This window comes from Podarcis tiliguerta, assembly GCF_965153285.1.
Source record: "Podarcis tiliguerta genome assembly, chromosome: 2".
Lineage (NCBI taxonomy): Eukaryota > Metazoa > Chordata > Lepidosauria > Squamata > Lacertidae > Podarcis > Podarcis tiliguerta.
This window is the reverse complement of record NC_139535.1, coordinates 49,325,500-49,342,964: the sequence shown is the minus strand read 5'-3', so window position 1 is coordinate 49,342,964 and position 17,465 is coordinate 49,325,500. Positions and strand designations below refer to the sequence as shown.

General features: G+C 40.4%; 1 protein-coding gene across 30 annotated transcripts in view; it reads right to left on the bottom strand.

Moving 5' to 3' along the window:
- Positions 1-17,465, bottom strand: part of PBRM1 (polybromo 1) — a 56,960-nt gene that overhangs the window by 22,270 nt on the left and 17,225 nt on the right. For 11 of the 30 annotated variants that reach the window (XM_083429300.1, XM_083429305.1, XM_083429301.1 and 8 more), the window contains 11 exons: positions 16,499-16,594; positions 14,246-14,337; positions 12,501-12,717; positions 11,093-11,234; positions 10,399-10,496; positions 7,844-8,120; positions 6,505-6,610; positions 3,801-4,443; positions 2,788-2,999; positions 1,331-1,516; positions 353-510 (listed from right to left, as the gene is read on the bottom strand). In XM_083429300.1, the coding sequence (XP_083285426.1) occupies positions 353-510; positions 1,331-1,516; positions 2,788-2,999; positions 3,801-4,443; positions 6,505-6,610; positions 7,844-8,120; positions 10,399-10,496; positions 11,093-11,234; positions 12,501-12,717; positions 14,246-14,337; positions 16,499-16,594 (2,227 nt within the window). Of the gene's footprint in view, positions 1-352; positions 511-1,330; positions 1,517-2,787; positions 3,000-3,800; positions 4,465-6,504; positions 6,611-7,843; positions 8,121-10,398; positions 10,497-11,092; positions 11,235-12,500; positions 12,718-14,245; positions 14,338-16,498; positions 16,595-17,465 lie in introns of all 30 variants that reach the window. The other 19 variants (XM_083429296.1, XM_083429299.1, XM_083429298.1 and 16 more) reach the window with 3 other exon arrangements.

Sequence of the window (17,465 nt, the reverse complement as noted above, 5' to 3'; positions counted from 1 at the left end):
TTCTCGATCAGTGTCCAGGCTCAAATGGCCACCAACATCCTGTAAATCTGGAAGCCCACAAGTTTCTACCAGGTTGCTCTGAGGTTCTTAAACAAATGCCTTTCCTCCCTTACTTTACATGCTCCATAGACCTGCAGACCTAGGTAGTCTCCCAAGGGTACAGAAATCATTCCCTTATCTTTCAGTGGCCTCATTTCATTTCCCAACTGATAAGCACTTGACTACTTGAAGAGGGCATGACGGGGAGAAATTTAACAAAACAGAAAAATGATCTCTACCACAACTAAACACAAATATTTGATCAGCATAGTGTTCATCCAGATACATAACAGAACATCTAGTCTATTCTCACCTTAACAAACATAACCACACATTTGCCAAGAATTTTGTTCACGGGGACTTTGTTGTAATAATCACTTTTAAATACTTCTTTCTCCAAAAACTTTCGGGTTGCAAGATGGAATGTTTCATTTGGTCGATAAAACCAGCAGCCGTACAACCATTTTTCTCCTAAAAACAAGAAAGTTTTGTGATACAAAGCAACTATAACAAGTTATAAACTAATCCGCGGATCTTCTGTGGCAATAAAATGGCTGAGATAGTGCTAGTTTGTGTCTGAATCTTTGTTCAGGGAAAGTGCATTTTAAAGTCTAGACCTGCAAAACTGTGGGACAGTTTCTCTTTGCATATTGTGATTGCGCAAATCAAAGACAGACCGTAACCCTTAATTTTCTGAAAACAAAATAAGACACTTGAGAAAGGATGAGATGCTGGTTGTCATTCATGCTGCACAGAACAGAATGGTGACTGTCCCACCAGTTAACATGGCAATCACAACAGCAGTGCTGTGGGGGGAGAGAAACGTGACCCTTTGTTCTTAGTGAGAGGTGCCGCACTATGCTTGGGGTGCAGATGTGGCCTTGAGGCATTTGGGCATAGCATGGCTCTGCGCTTGTAGCTCAGCCACAATCACCACCTGTGTTCCTCCCTCAGGTTTCCACTAGTTGTCCTGGGGGCGAAGCTAATCAGAATGAAGCAGAGCTGTCTCCTCTCAGATCCACTCATTCCGCTGCATCAGGCAGGAGGAAAAACTCAGGGAAATGGACCTGTGTCATTGGCTACAGTGTCCCACAAAATGAATTGTTAGGGATCACCCTACAATCAGCCAGTGCTGTCCTTGCATCTATAAGTTTGTTAGGGAAATCTCATGGTTGTGGTTCTATTGCCACTTAATGAAATGTGTATTGTGTTTACAGGAGCTGGTATCTGGATATAAGACAGGGCATAGGACAGCTGCAGCCACCAGCATTAAGAAGACAGTCTTTCTTACCAGCTGAATCTTCCCACAGTCGTTCAATGCAGACTATGTGAGGTTGCAAATTGGCTTCTGCGGGTTCAACATACACATAATCCCCAACATGATACATGCTGTTCTTAAAGCTGCAATCCTGGCTGTATGTCCTGTGTAAACTAGACAGACCTGATCCTCCAGAAGAATCTTCACTCTTTTCAGCTTCTTATTCAACATAAAAGAAAACAGTGGGAATGACTTACAGTCAGTTTAAAAACACAGGACTGCTCGCCTTGTAACACTTTAAACACCAAGGATCTTTCCTGTAAAGGGTGACCATTTCCTCTTAGAAAGAATTCCTGGCACCAGCCATATCAAGCAATATCCCCCCATCATCATGCAATGCAAGGGAGAGGCGCTATTCTTGCCACACAAGGGGTAAGACAGATTCCACCCCCAAATTATTATTATTATTATTATTATTATTATTATTATTATTTTATTAAATTTGTATTCTGTCCTTCATCTGTAGCTCTCAGGGAAGTTCACAACACAAAAATACAAGATAAAAAACATAACATAACAAACCAATAAACAACCCTCCCACAAGGCATTTAAAAGGGTATTGGGTGTTAATTAGCCAAAGGCCTGGTTAAAGAGGAATGTTTTTGCAAGAAGCATGCCCTGATCACTGAAATGAAAGAGGAGTAAGGGGGCGAGAATGAGCAGGAAGAAAGCATTTCAGACTTGGCAGTGTATTCAAAATGGTGTGGCAAGGTGGGAAGGGGGCCTGTGGCCAGTTGTCCCATCAGGACTTTGGGCAGACGTCTAAGGCCCCACATAGCAACACAAGCGTAAGGGTCCCCAAGTGCAGCAGGTCTGGCTTACCACATTTTGAAATGAAGTAATGCATATTACTGTTTAAAAAGCTCCCAGCTCACATGCATATAATACCAAGAGTATATAAGTTACTAGTGCTTGTGACACTCCCCTATTACAGTGATCACTGTTGCCGGTGATGCTAATACAATCACTACACTCACAATATATTTACCATGTGCAAGACTTGCAATTTACCAGCTGAGTTGGCAGTTTTGAGCTCTGCTGAACAGTACTTCCCTCATGACTGAATTACACGTAGGGGCAAGCACATCTGAATAGTTCAGTGAAGGCTGTGTAGGAAATACACATGTTGGCAACCATCTGACCAATTACTTTTCTACATTTGACGGTATCTTACTGGGGAAGATGACCCAGAAGTGTAGACTGTAAATTTGGCATTTTCCTTGTCTTCCATCAGAGTGTGTCAAGGCGAACAAGAGAGCTGAATGACACAAATGTACAAATCAGCTCATTCACAAATTCATCCTTATACTGCCCATCCTCTCTCAAGCAATGCTGATAATGCTGGAGAAGGTTCACCTACGTCTCCTTTCAGTGAGTATCTGCTAAATGAAGAGCGACAATGTGCAGCCATTTAAATTAAGTACAATTACCTCTCTTCTCTTCTTCTCTTTTGAGTTTGTCTTCTTCCATTTCCTTAGGAAGCTTTTCCTTCTTCTCTTTTTCGACATCGTTATGAAGATGCTTGGTAGTGTAGCTGAGGGCTGGTGACAACAGGATCTCGCCATTCTTGCAGAGTTCGTCACGGATTTTGATAAAGAACTGTTGAAGTTCCACTGCATCCTCAAAAATCTCCGAATCCGTCCTTTAAAGAAAAGAGAAACTGCATGAAATGACAACATACACAAGGTAACTGTAGAAGAAGCATGAATGTGTCATGAAAAAAGAAAAAAAGAAATTTCATTGTTTGCAACTGATTTTTTTTCCCCTGACCCTGGTTTGGATGTCATGGAAAAGTGTGATTTAGTAAGCCAGGGTAGAAGTGCAGAAGGGGAGGAGGGAAAGGCAAGCAGAAAGTGCAGGGGCACACGGCTCATTCTTAGGACAATAAACAATGGTTTAATTGGCTAGAGATTGTGACAATTCCACTGGGCCAAAGTCTTGCTATATCACAGGCACAGGCAAACTCGGCCCTCCAGATGTTTTGGGACCACAACTCCCATCATCCCTAGCTAACAGGACAAGTGGTCAGGGATGATGGGAGTTGTAGTCCCAAAAAACAATCAAAAGTTATTTATGAGGATGTTTATGGAAAGTGATTTCATGCCCCTAGAATGAATCCAATCCCACACTAGTAACTTACAGACTCTTTTATTAGTATCACTGGCAACAGTGATAACTGTAATAGGGGTGTGTCACAAGCACTAGTAATAATAATAAGAAGAAGAAGAAGAAGAAGAAGTCCAGTAGCACCTTAAGAGACCAACTAAGTTTGTTCTGGTACAAGCTTTCGTGTGCATGCACGCTTATCAGTTGGTCTCTAAGGTGCTACTGGACAATTAAAAAAAAAAAAAATCCCCCAACTGCGTCAGACCAGCACGGCTACCTACCTGAATCCAGCACTAGTAACTTAAGTTACTAGAGAGGTTGATAAAGTTTTACTCACCGGTTCATTCTCCTTGCCCGCTCCAGCACTTCGAACATATGCTCTTGGAACAAATCCAATCTCCGGTAGCGGTTATTTTCCACATTCTTTCGTATGATATCAAAAGTCAGGGGTGGCTTGTTTGGGAAATTAGGATCAACCCCAGGAATTTCAGCTAAGGAGTCACTGTAGCACCTGCCTTCATCATCCTGATGACTCATTACAGAGACAAAAAGGTTATGTATAAGTTCCTGGATCAGCAGTGTTACATTTGGGACATGAGAATCTTCATCTCCTTCTATGTCTCTTCTAGTTTCGAGCAAAACTTTGTGGAGCACCAGAGCGTCTTTGTAAATCAAGGATTCTGGCTCATTATAAGTGCAGGCATTATTGAACATCATTACAAAATCTTCAACCATGGCATCAATGTCCTGATACTTGTTGGCCATCATGTGACTTCTGATCTTCTCCATATCAACCGGCTTTTTAATTGTCAGGTAGTAGTCAGGAAGCTCCGATCGAGATGGAAGCCGCAGGAAAATTGCACTGAGCCTTCTCCCTCGCTTATCTGTATAGTTCTTCACCGCTTCGTATACTTCATTAAGTTTCTGTTGCATTGGAGTCATATATTTTGATTTTTTAGGGGAGATGCCAGTCTTTCTACCTAGAGGAACAAAATTTAAAGCTAGACAAAAAAAAGCCAACATTCTTGTGACTTCAGTTACTCAAATACTAATCTGGGTATCTCATGTAACATTAGACACATGCAATTTGGTTTCTATCACATCATAGCTCCTTCTCAAGACGTTTGTGCTTTTTATTTTCTCTCGTAACAATATGAGAGCATCAGAATTTCTCTGTCTGCTCCTCTCTCTCTCATGCACAAACACCCCCCCCCATGGAAAAGTGTTCTGGAGAAGGGTTCTGGAGAGCAACAGTGGACTCAGAGCATCTGGAGCAGCCTTTCTCAACCTGTGGGTCCCTAGATGTTGTTGGACTACAACTCCCATCACCCCTAGCTAGCAAGGCCAGAGCTCAGGGATGATGGGAGTTGTAGTCCAACAACATCTGGGGACCCACAGGTTGAGAACCACTGATGGAGAGTCACGTGAAATAAGGCTAGGCTACAGGTTGTCCCAAGCAGCACGTAACATATTCATATTGCTTATGTCAAAATCAAAAGGCACACTCTCAAAACTTTGTTAGAACAGGGCTTTAACGAAGAGAACTGTTGTGTGTGCACCTGGAGATTCCTTATAATAACCTTACACAGAGCACCACACAGAAAAGAATGCTGAGGCCTCTTTTCCTCACTGCCCTGTAGATACACTGGAAACCCTGGATCATGGCAAGTAACTGCTAGTCCCAGCACAAAAAACTTTTCTGCATATAAAACATTCTTCATTTATTTAAAGTAGTTTTCAAATCCCAGAATAAACATCTTGCACAGCAAAACCATTTCAGTTTTTAGCAAAACAGCCCCAGAAGCTAACAGGGCTACTAATCGCAAGAGGTTACGATAATAATGGTTTACAGTACATGTGCAGTGTTTGAAACTCCCATTGTTTTAGGTGCATTTTGGGACAGGGAATTTCATTAGCGCAAGCACTTTCTGAGCTCTGAGTGCAGTATTGCGCTTAAGATTTCATATTAAAACTGCAGAGTGGAAGGAAAGGAAGACCTTTTTCTGCCTCCCCACTTCCAGCTACTCTGAAGACTGGAGAAGAAACCCCCTTAAGAATATTAGGGGGTGGGCAAGGGAAGAATATGTGAAAAATGAACATAATATTTAAGCTGCAGTTCACTCATTTTCAGCTTTGCATTCTTGTTATTAAAAAAGTGTGCCTAGACATTCCATTTTTGCACCCATAACCTAGGTTTAAGGTGCCATTCCGCTCCTAGCTTTCATATCTCAGTATCTAACACTGTATATGTACTGGTCTTAGATGCTTCTATACTTCTTACTATTCTTACAACCCATAGTCAACAATACATAGTATGTCAAGCATTCTCGGTTCTTTTTTCTTTGATATACAATTTGTATTTTAAAACAAAGAAGCACCAAAAAAATCTGCAAAAAATAACCCCACCGACCATATGATCTCCAGCAGTGGAGTAATAAAACATAGTGATTTGGGCCTTGCACTGTGCAAAAATACAAAATGAAAACCTTTCTGTACAAAATCAGTGCTCCTTTAGTGGTAATGGTAAGGGCCATTGCTCTATTACTAGTTCTGTGTTGTTGTTTTTAGAAAACAACATGATATTTCTGCAGCAACCTTTGCTGAGGATCACAAAGTACTTTACATCTATTAATATCACATGGCTCAGTAGCAATCTAGAAACTGGGGAGAAAAAGAAGAACGATATGCTGCAAGAGGCATATGCGGGAAATATATAATTTCTCATGCTGTTCCCCGAATCTAACAACATTTCAGCTTTTACTGTTTCTCATGTTACAAAAGCTTAGAACAGTGCTTTAACACTTCTACCCTATTCAGGGCAGACTGTCTCTTTCTTGGCATAAATGCTCTGAGACAGTTCAGTTAAGACACCTTTGCTCAGGACTCAATTATATCTTAAAATCTAAAAAATATTTTGGCAAATTCAGTCTGTATTTCAGAAGCAGATGAAACGTTGCAAACTACTCAGCTTAATAAGACTGCAATCTGTTAACATTTTATATTTCATTTATCAGGCTTGGGAATTTACAACAGTTCCTTACTTAATTTCAATTTAGGGGAAGCAACCTCATCATCTTCAAGCAGAGGTCCCAGCTCTTTCCTCTTTTCTTTAAGAATCTTCTCCAAGATATGAGCATCATTGTAAACCTATTCATCATGAAAATATTTATAAATAACAAACAGCAAATGGCTATTAGGATTTTACTTTTTGTTCTAATTAAGAATGAGGAAGTGCATTTGGTAATCTTGTTAACATGACCCAAAGCGCCTACCTAGAATGAGCTACAACATTCACATAGCAGCAGGGAAAGCTCTATCCCTGCACAAAGAAGATGTAGGATCAGGGCCATCTTTGCCATTAAGGTAAAGGGTAAAGGGAACCCTGACCATTAGGTCCAGTCATGGCTGACTCTGGGGTTGCGACGCTCATCTCACTTTATTGGCCGAGGAGCTGGCATCCAGCTTCCGGGTCATGTGGCCAGCATGACTAAGCCGCTTCTGGTGAACCAGAGCAGTGCACGGAAACGCCGTTTACCTTCCCGCCGGAGCGGTACCTATTTATCTACTTGCACTTTGACGTGCTTCCGAACTGCTAGGTGAGCAGGAGCAGGGACCGAGCAACGGGAGCTCACCCCGTCACGGGGATTCGAACCACCGACCTTCTGATCAGCAAGTCCTAGGCTCTGTGGTTTAACCCACAGCGCCACCCGCGTCCCTATCTTTGCCATTAGGCAGAAGGTAATCCATAAATGCACTGGATTCTGGAATATGTAATGAGCCACCTAAGTGGGGCACAACCCTCTCTTCCAAATGCCTCTCTTAAAGGCAGGGGAAGCTCCATGGATTAACCATAAGGTTATATATGCAAGGCAGGGAAGAGTTAATCTTTGGCATGCCAGATCCCAGTATTGCTAGTTCATCAGTATAAGAAGTTATTTTATTAGTTCCTGGTGCTCCACTTTCTCAATATTGTTTAGCATCCTGGCAAAAATACACACAAAATATCTCCAACCCACAATATGGAAACCACTAACTGACAGTTCACAAATTACGCAAAGGCATTTCTCTGGACTCATAATCCACTCCATCTCAAGGTCTCATGTTGATCATGATATGTTTTCTATGATTTCCTTTGCCACCCAAAGGTGAGTCTGAATAATATTTGGAGGCTGCTTCACCGAAAGGCTAAGGACTCTTTTGTATGTTGATATGGACATATTCTACAAGGTAAGCAAGGAGCATGCATATAAACTGCTATAAAGAAATTTCACAGCTCATACTTTTAGAAAACCAATACATACTGTGAAATTCATTTAATGAAATATTAGCATAAGCAGAGGAACACATGAGTGACAGCTATACAAATTCTTGAGAACATACCTGTGAGCCTTCTTCATTATAATGCCTTGCGTTTCGAAACATTAACCTCATATCTTCTATCATAGACTCTTCCCCGACGTACTTGTCACTGCGGATATTGTGCTCTATTGTTTTTAAATCCATTGGCTCCAAGATGATTTTGTAATAATCTGGATAGTCTTTTTTGGAAGGTTTCACCATGAACAGCTCACAGAGTCTTCGGCCAGTGCCAGGCTCTCGTGCCTCAAGAACAACATTGTACAAAATTTTCATTCGCTGCTTCTTTATGTTCTTTTTGCTGTTAGATTTGAAAGGGGGGGAATACTTATTTATTAATTTTAGCACCTATGTTCTCTAGGGGTTCACAGCCTCTTAAATTCAAAATTGAATGAAGTTTACCAACAATAAATAAATCCAATAATACCACCACCACCAACAATCCATTACAAAACATTTAAAACTGTAGAGAACAGGCACATCCAACTCCCAAGAGACTGTGATCTACTCCCAGTATAAAAAAACTGGCAGTGATCTACCCTTTGTCATTGGAGGGAGGAGGAGCGTGTGTGAGGTGGGTGGATTGCCCAGAGTTGTTGAGCTTTTGGGGGGTAGGATTGCACAGAGCTCTTCAGCTTTTATTTGTTAGCTTTTGGTAAACTTTATTTAATCCTACGATCGACAAGGGTCCTGCGATCTACCAGGATCAGCTGGGGATCTAATGGTAGATTGTGATCTACTGGTTGGACATGCCTGGTATAGAACAACAGCTTAAACTTTTTACACCAGCACAAAGCCTGAAGGGGTAACTTGACGGAGAGAGCTAAATTACCACCAAAACTACCATTAAAAGGCTATTATAAAGGTATTGGTGGGAGGGACGGACAGGAAGCTTGTCACCTGGTGCACAGCCACCAGGCAAGCGTTTTTGGGGAGGGCATGGAATACATGATGTGCCACCACTGAAAAGGCCCTGTCCCTGGCAGACACCTGCATTACCACATTAAGCAGGGGAACCTGGAGAAAGGTATCGGATGAAGATCTTCAAAGTCTTGGTGGGAATACCTGGGGAAAGGTGTTCCTTCAAGCAGCCTGGCCCCAAGCCAGGTAGAGGGGAAAGTGCAAGGTCAGCGCAGCACAAACAGGAGCACGGGACTGGTTGCACAGGAGCGCTTGCACAACGTCAACCTCACCCTTCCACCTCGCAGTAAGCAGCAGTGACACAGGCGACAGGAGGTCAGATGAGTGCCACCGCCTCCTCGTTGATCACTGCTACTGTGAAACAGACCACTGCTCTGTTAAATGCAGTGGCAGCAAGATGTAACATGGGGGAGAGGCACTTCACAGAGAGGTTTCCTAAATCACTCTGTGAAGTGCCTACCTCCACCCTGGTTATAGATGACTGCAGTGAGGTTTCGCAGAGGGCGGCGACACTTCAAAAAAGCAATCTCTGAAGCTCTCCTCTCCTTTAAAAGGGGTTATGGCAAGCGGGGAGGGCACAGGTGACGAGGTGGGCAAATTACAATTTCTCTGCTTCATGACCACCCAGGTACCAGGCGGGTTGATGCTACAAACAGAAAAACTGTTAATACTGTGAAGATTAATATTGAACACTTTTAAAAATCATGCTCTGAAAGATTTAATACAGGCTTCCTCAACCTCAGCCCTCCAGATGTTTTTGAGACTACAATTCCCATCATCCCTGACCACTGGTCCTGCTAGCTAGGGATCATGGGAGTTGTAGGCCAAAAACATCTGGAGGGCCGAGGCTGAGGAAGCCTGATTTAATACAATGAATTTCCTCTCCCTCCCTCAAGCACAATGATCTGGTAAAAGCAGTGCTTTTTTCCCCTAAAGAAAATGTTTAGGGGCACTCTCATTATCCCACTCATATTGAAATACTGCCCCTCAATGAGGCCAAACTTAGATTCACAAAATGTTTAGGGTTTTGCGTCCCCCCAGAAAAAAAGCACTGGGTATAAGGAACTGCTAAGCTAACGAGGTCAAAGCAATGGTGGTGAAACTAATCTCAAAAGTGAACTGTGATGTTGCAATCACAATCATATTATTCAGAGAACCTTTTCCAGTATTATCTGAAAAGAGAGTAAAATGGAAATATGAAGCCTCCTGTCCCATCTTCTAAGGTCTTCAAAGGATCCCAACATTTAGAGGTTTCCTGAACAATCAAGTAAAGCATTTTTCAACCACACTTAACCCCTTAATAGATACACCTTTCTTTCTGATTTAACAGTTTACTTGAAAGTAAGAACTGTGTTCAATGGGGCATATTCCCAGCTAAGTGCATAGGATTGATTGCAGCCTTATCCATCTATATGGTATTGTACCTTTTAACAGAAAATAGGAATATTCAGATAAAATACCTATGTCAAATATCACATTTAAAATTTCTTATCACCTCAGCATATGGACCAGGGTATAATATTATTATTTTTTTGGCAAACTGTATATTTACATATTTGATAGATCACCTTGTCAATACACACACAGCTCATAACTGCTTTAAATAACTGAAAATTAAATCAAATAATTACTAATTATTATTAACAGCAAGTGCATACCTTTTTCTTTTTGAACTTCCAGCATCAGATGTTGCAGAAGAGATCATACTGTCTCCATCCTCGATATCATCTCTTCTGGCTAGCTCCTTCTTCTTTGCCTGGAAGAAAACAAATCCCTAGAGTTAAATTCAATCCACTGAATGTCCCCTGAATGCATGAATATTTAACAGCTCCAGAGATAATGCTCATTCTGAAATGCAGAAATATAGTAGTAGCATCAATAGAAAGCAATAAGATTTTTTCCAGCCGTTCAAGTTACATGTATAAAGCAAAATATTAAATACTGTACACAGAATATCTAAATAATCAAGCTTATTCCAGAACAGCAAGCCTTCCATCTAGGCTTCTATTGCAAAATGTCTTATTAGCTATCAGTTACTCTTAATACATATATCTTGAAAGCTGTATACAATGTCTTCTTCAAAAACCTGATTTCAGATTACCAGTGCAGAAAATTAGTTTAGCATGATTCATTCCTCATCCAGAATATTCATTTGTATTTCCAGCCATATGGCTATCAGTTAAAAGCTCTCATTTGGAAACATATAGAATAATGCTTAAGAGTTTAAACACAGAAATAGCACCAAGAAGAATTACTATCACAGCAGTGTGCCAATGCAGATATAAATGCACCAAATGCTAGCTCCTGCAAAAATAACCCCAGAGACGTAGCTATTTGAGTGTGAAGTTTTACCTGCATAACCTGCTGCATTTTCAGTACTCTCTTGTAAATGGCAGAATTTGGGACATTATAACGTTTGGCATTTTCAAACATCAAGTTTAAATCGCATTCCAAATGGTCCAGAGTTTCATATTCATGGTTCTTTAGTTTTGTTCTGTAGAAGAGATAATCAGTCCCATTTGATTGGTGCAACAATTTCTGTTACTTTTTAAATAAAACATAATCTACTAACTTAAAAGTGCTGAATTAATATCCTCCCCCTTCCCCCCCTTCCCGCCTCACCTAGTGCCGGAGGAGTTAGAAAAGAAAAAGAAATAATTCTAATGTTTCCCAAGCACATGACAAAATCAAGATACAGGAACATCTCTCATATGACACTAGAAGGCTTGAAATGTGATCTTAAATGCCCTGCATGGGGGTGAGGGAACAACCTGTCATGAGGATGTACACACTGCCCCTGCCTTTGATGCTCCCATCCTGGATGTTTAGCCCCCGTCTTCCCAAGTATATTTTGGAGGAGTATGCTTAGAAAACTTAGGGTGATCAGGAACTGGACAGTGCAGGGTTTCAGATCACACTGAGACTTCTAGCTGAGATCACTTGACCATGGTTCACAACTAGGCCTGGGCAATCTATCAATATATCACCCAGGACTGGTTTGAGGTCCAAAGCAAGATGGCGCCTTCACCCAGTGGTATATCATGGGTGGAACCACCACTGCCCCTGAGTAAGCAGCGCTGGTTTCACCCCGGCACCTCGTGGGACAGGGCCTGATGCAGCTTGTTCCTCCCTCCACTTTTCAACATTGCGATATTTTACTGTATCACAATGTTTGGTTGGTGATGCACTGCGATGATGAAAAGCTGGTATCGTCCAGCCCTATTCATAATCACACTGCCCTCTTCACGTGCTTGCTTTGAACGTCTCATGAAAACTAAAGCAGAATGGGCATGTTAACCGTATATGAACACTAGTGCTTTACTGGAAAATAAACAGTCAGATCCTTACTGTGATCAAACATGAAACAAACGTTAGAAAAAGAATCAGGTGAATTGTACTTCTAGAGGTATTTCGGTTTATCAAATCTCAATCGTTCATATGTAGATTAAGGCATAATTAAGGCTAAAGTGAAAGAAGGGTAATGTGATTACTTATGAATTAATCATCTACCTTTATTTGGATCACCTTAAAACTTATATATGATATTATGCTGGCATTCCAAGGGTTTAATATGTAAAGAGACTCTCCACTCTCAACCGCTAAAACAAGGAGCTTAAAATCTTGTACATACACACATACAGGATTTAGGTAAAATCATACAATCTATCAAATACAGTCATTAGAAGAGCTGACTCATGGTTTAAGATTGGTAAAGAAACTGTTCTTGAAACCATCAAACATTATGCCGCACCAGTTTTACCTGATTTGCTGCAATGAAATAGGCATTTTGATTTGTTGGTAATAGTCAGGATACTTTTTCTTCGAAGGCAAATGAAAAAAGGGTTCTGATATGAGTTGACCCTGGTTATTCCTGCAGTTCCTAACTATATCATAAAGCTGATAGAGAGGGTTGGAAGTATCCATAAATGAAGTTATGCTCTCGGCTTCAGACTCCCCTTCTTCATAACGGGCAGCAGCTAGAAACAGGGAGAAACAATTACACAATTTCAGCATCATTTTATCTGTTTTAAATAGTAAATGAGGTAATACTGGATTGTTCAAAGAAGAATGCAACTACTTTCTGCTACCTGGCTGGTTTCATAGTTCTAATAAGAGACTGAGACCTTACAAGTTTTCTATGATATACGCTGCTGATTCACCAGCTTCAAAACAGTTTCATCTGCAGTTGGCTGGAAGGATCAGGTAGTTACTTATTCATTCACTATCTACAGGTAGGATTGGACATTAAAGGACCAATACAGGCAAATCCAGGAAATGTGGAAACAACCTTAAATCTACTAATGTGGCAGCTTCAAGAAACCAGACAGGAAACCATAATGAAAGAAATGCAAAAAGCACCTGCCACATTACCCACATTTGTCTTTGCTGGCCCTAATCAAAATTAAGAAACGTAAACTCATGTGGAAGAAAAGGCTATGGCCATAAGAGAAGCAAAACATAAACAGCCGCTGACCATCAATATGGGAATATCAATAATATAAGCAAATTAGGGAAGAGTTATTTTTGTGCTGCGTTCTGTGAAAATTATATACCTCTCAGTTCCATAAAGCTGAAATACAGGAACAAAAATTTTGAAACTGACAAAGAATAATGAAAAGAGTCAGTACAGAGTAGTGCTGGATTTACGTATAAGCTTTAGCTTAGGGCCCCACTCTCTTGGGGGCCCCAAAAAAATTAAAGAAAAAAACCCTGGATGTACATTTCCAATATATAAGATAAAAAAACAAATAAAATAAAATCCACATACAGCAACAGTGTTTTGTGTTGTGTAGGCACCTATGATGTAAGTAATGGGCCCTGCCTGCTAGCCTGCTCCCTAAAATATCACTGGTTTGCTCATTTCTATATACAGGGTAACTACATTCTGCATGGACTTGTTATATGCAAATGGCTTTAGATATCTATTAGTCCATAAATTACCATATAACATATATTCAACACAAAAGACAGCAACAATTTGTTGTTGACAAAGGACAGCTGGACCTATAAAGGGCCCTATTACCTTCAGTAGCTTAGGGCCTCATCAAACCTAAATCCGGCCCTGGCACAGAGACACTAGCAGAACAATTGGGTGAGAGGGGATAGTTTAGCATATTTACTCTAAAGAGAACAAGAGGCATGGTTAAATAAGTGCTCTCTCATTCCTGAGATGAGAAATTCTAAACGTAGGTATTTCCTGCAAAACAATGTAAGATTAAAATTTAATATGCACTAGATTGTTCAAAATAGACCCGAGATTAATGTAGTTTAGGGACAGCCAATGTGGTGCCCTCCACTTGTTACTGAACTACATCTCCCATCAGCCCCAGTCAGCATGACTAATGGTCAGGGATTATGGGAGTTCTAGTCCAACAACGTGTGAAAGGCTGTCCAACATGCACTTTTATTAGCTACTAACCTAAAAGGTTGTCACCCATTTTAATCTGAAAGGACAGGAGGGCTAGGAACTCCACAAATGACCTTTTCCTAAAGATATTGACCTACCAGCCAAAACAGCATCTTCATCGCTTTCAGATCCATATTGCAGTGCCATGGTTATTGCTGATAAGCGGTCTCCTTGGACAGCTCTTTTGTTACTGTGAATTTAAAACAAAACAGCTATTGAATGAAAAATTCCCTGGGGAGGGGAAGAATAAATCTACATTTAAAACAGGAGCTTTTATCTAAGTGATACAATAAAAATAAGCATATAGAAGAAGGGTGTGTGTGTGTTTTACATTATATGAATTTGGTGATAGAGTTTAAATTTATGAACCGGCTTTCTTCCAGCTAATGTTTCAGATTTATAGCCCATGAGTTCTTCTGAAAATAAACTCAAGCTAATTTTAATTGTGATTAAAAGTGCAGTTGATAATTAAACTAGTAAAGCAGTTTTAATTATCATGCATTCGTGCTGCGGAACTAGGCTCAGCAGTAGGCAGATTACAAGACTGCAGCTTTGTAAGCGTGTCAACTTAATGAAACGCTTTATATGGGAAGAACTGTCTTGCTTTCAGCTGATACACTGTTTTCTCAAAGCAGTGATATTTTGAGCTTATTATACATTCCATACGCTGTGACTTATGAATTATTTAATGTAAGAAAATATTCTGAAACTCAAATGTTTGAGATGTGCAATGCTGCTGTCTTACAACAATACTACAGTGGTACCTCGGGTTACATACGCTCCAGGTTACAGACTCCGCTAACGCAGAAATAGTACCTCAGGTTAAGTACTTTGCTTCAGGATGAGAACAGAAATCGTGCTCTGGCGGCGCGGCAGCAGCAGGAGGCCCCATTAGCTAAAGTGGTGCTTCAGGTTAAGAACAATTTCAGGTTAAGAATGGACCTCCAGAACGAATTAAGTACTTAACCTGAGGTACCACTGTATTGGCATTAAATGCCCAGGACAGCAGTACCTCAAGGAGTGCCTCTCCCCATATAAGCCAACCTGGACTCTGAGTTCATCATCTGAGGCCCTTCTTCATATGCCTCCTCCCAGAGAGGTCTGGAGGGTGGCAACAGGAGAACAGGCCTTTTCTGCAGTTGCTCCCCGTTTGTGGAATGCTCTCCCCGGGGAGGCTCACCTGGCACCTTCCTTATATATTTTGGTGAAAACATTTGTCTTCAACCAGACCTTTGGCCAATTAATGTTCTACAGGCTTTGAAATGCGTTTGGGGGTGTTATTGTTTTGTTGCTTCTGTTTTGACTATTTAATTGTGCTTTTATCTTGTGAACCATCCCCAGATCTTTTGACAAAGGGTGGTATATAAATCTAATAAAATAAATAAATAAAATTATGCAAAGGGTCTACCTGCTCAAAATCATTCGGAAACACACACACACACACACACGGAGAGAAATTGAAACTATTAGGCTCTGCTGAGTTGCCAAGGTTCTCTACTAGGAGTTTTACCCAAATAATGAAATCTTGTTTAATTGAAGAAATTTGCTTAACGTTGCCTACAAATAAAACAGTAATTCTTCAAGAAGAAATCAGGAAAGGGCTCTTTGCCCCAAGTCCTGCTTATGGATTAGTCACTGTGGGAGACAGAATGCTGGAATAGAAAGGTCTCTGGTCTGATAAAACAAAGCTCTTATGCACTTGGGTAATCAAATATCACTGCCTGTTGAGAAGGGTCATTGTACTTATTTTACAAACATTTTGCTTCTAATTCAGGGACGGGGAACCTTTGGCTCTCTGGGTGTTGTTGGCCTCTAACTTCCATCAGCTTCAGTCAGCATGGTCTATGGGAGTTGTAGTTCAGAAACATCGGGAGAGAAACAGGTTCCCCATCCTTGCTTTCAATGAATTTGTCACTGACAGTTCTTTTTGCATTTCACTGCTCTCTCCTTCGCTGCTTACAACCACTACCACACACATGTACACACACACACACACCTGAGGATTACACTTTATGTATTTGATGAATTGGGTGCTAGTCCATGAAAGTTTATGGCACGGTAAATTTTGCTACACAAAACTCTTTCTTGTTTTGACTTGTGGAAGTATATTTTGGCAACTGAGTATTTTCATCTACAGAACTATTCTACGTAATTTGATTTTAGGAAAACAAAGCGCTTGCTGTAATATTTGCAGGAACCAAACTAGCTCATTACTTTTTGTGTTTTTTAAAAAAATTATTCCACATGTAAGCGAAATGGACCGTTCTGATTTAGAGATTGGAGGAAAACAACCAGCATAATCTATTATAAAAAGTGGATGAACTGAATAACATCCAGAGATAAGTACTCACCGATAATATTTATTAGCAGCATTTCTGTCATCGACAACACTGCCTTTACCCTGTGAGGAAGGACCTGTCAGCTTGGAAGCAGCCAAATTTGCAGTCCTTTATGAAGCATGAACAAGCCAGAGAAAGTGAAAAAAAGAAATCCACCAGACAGCCAAGATGATATACAGTTAGGATGAAGTTTTTTTTTACAGAATAAGTATTGAAATATAAGTTAAAAAGGGTTGTGCTATTACATTTTAGTGAAAAGGGTTATGCTAAATGTTACTGAACTTCATATCAAGGTGAGAGTAATGCATTTTAGGAGCCACTATCTAATGCTAAAGGTGTTTCTTCATCTGTACTATGAGGTTATTCCCATTAATTTTGCACAAAGCAGATACGATGAAAACTGCAGCCTCCATTTTTAGTCCAACATACAGTAGAAGCAAAGTCGTCTAAAACTGTGCTATTTTTAAACTGGAAGGAATTACACATCCAAGTGCAATGTATTACCAAATAAAAGCACCTGTGTTAGAGGCAAAAAGCCATGTCAAGGTCAATTCTCAAGCAAACTGTGTTGCAGAAAAGCAACAAGAGAAGGTTTCTAGGTTCATAAACACAATAAGTAGTTAAAAAGTACAGTATTTTAAGCTCTGAAATATATGCAGGAGACACAAAGAAGAAAAATATACAAGAAAAACTGAAGAAAATTCCTGTCATTACCATATAATCAAAAACCAAGCAACTGCATAGCATTAATAAAGAGGTATGTTAAAGTATTTGAACCACAAGTTCTACTCTTGAGGTACATGAGCTTTGGGGCCTTCATGCTCTCACTTCAAAATTTTGCAACAAAAAGAAATTCATATTAAAAATTTCAAATGGACAGTTTTGTAGCAGAAGGGAATTACAAAAGTGAGCTATGTCAGAAATTTCTGCACCAGTAGCCCAATATTCTGTATGTTTTCTTGGAAGTCTTACCAGTATC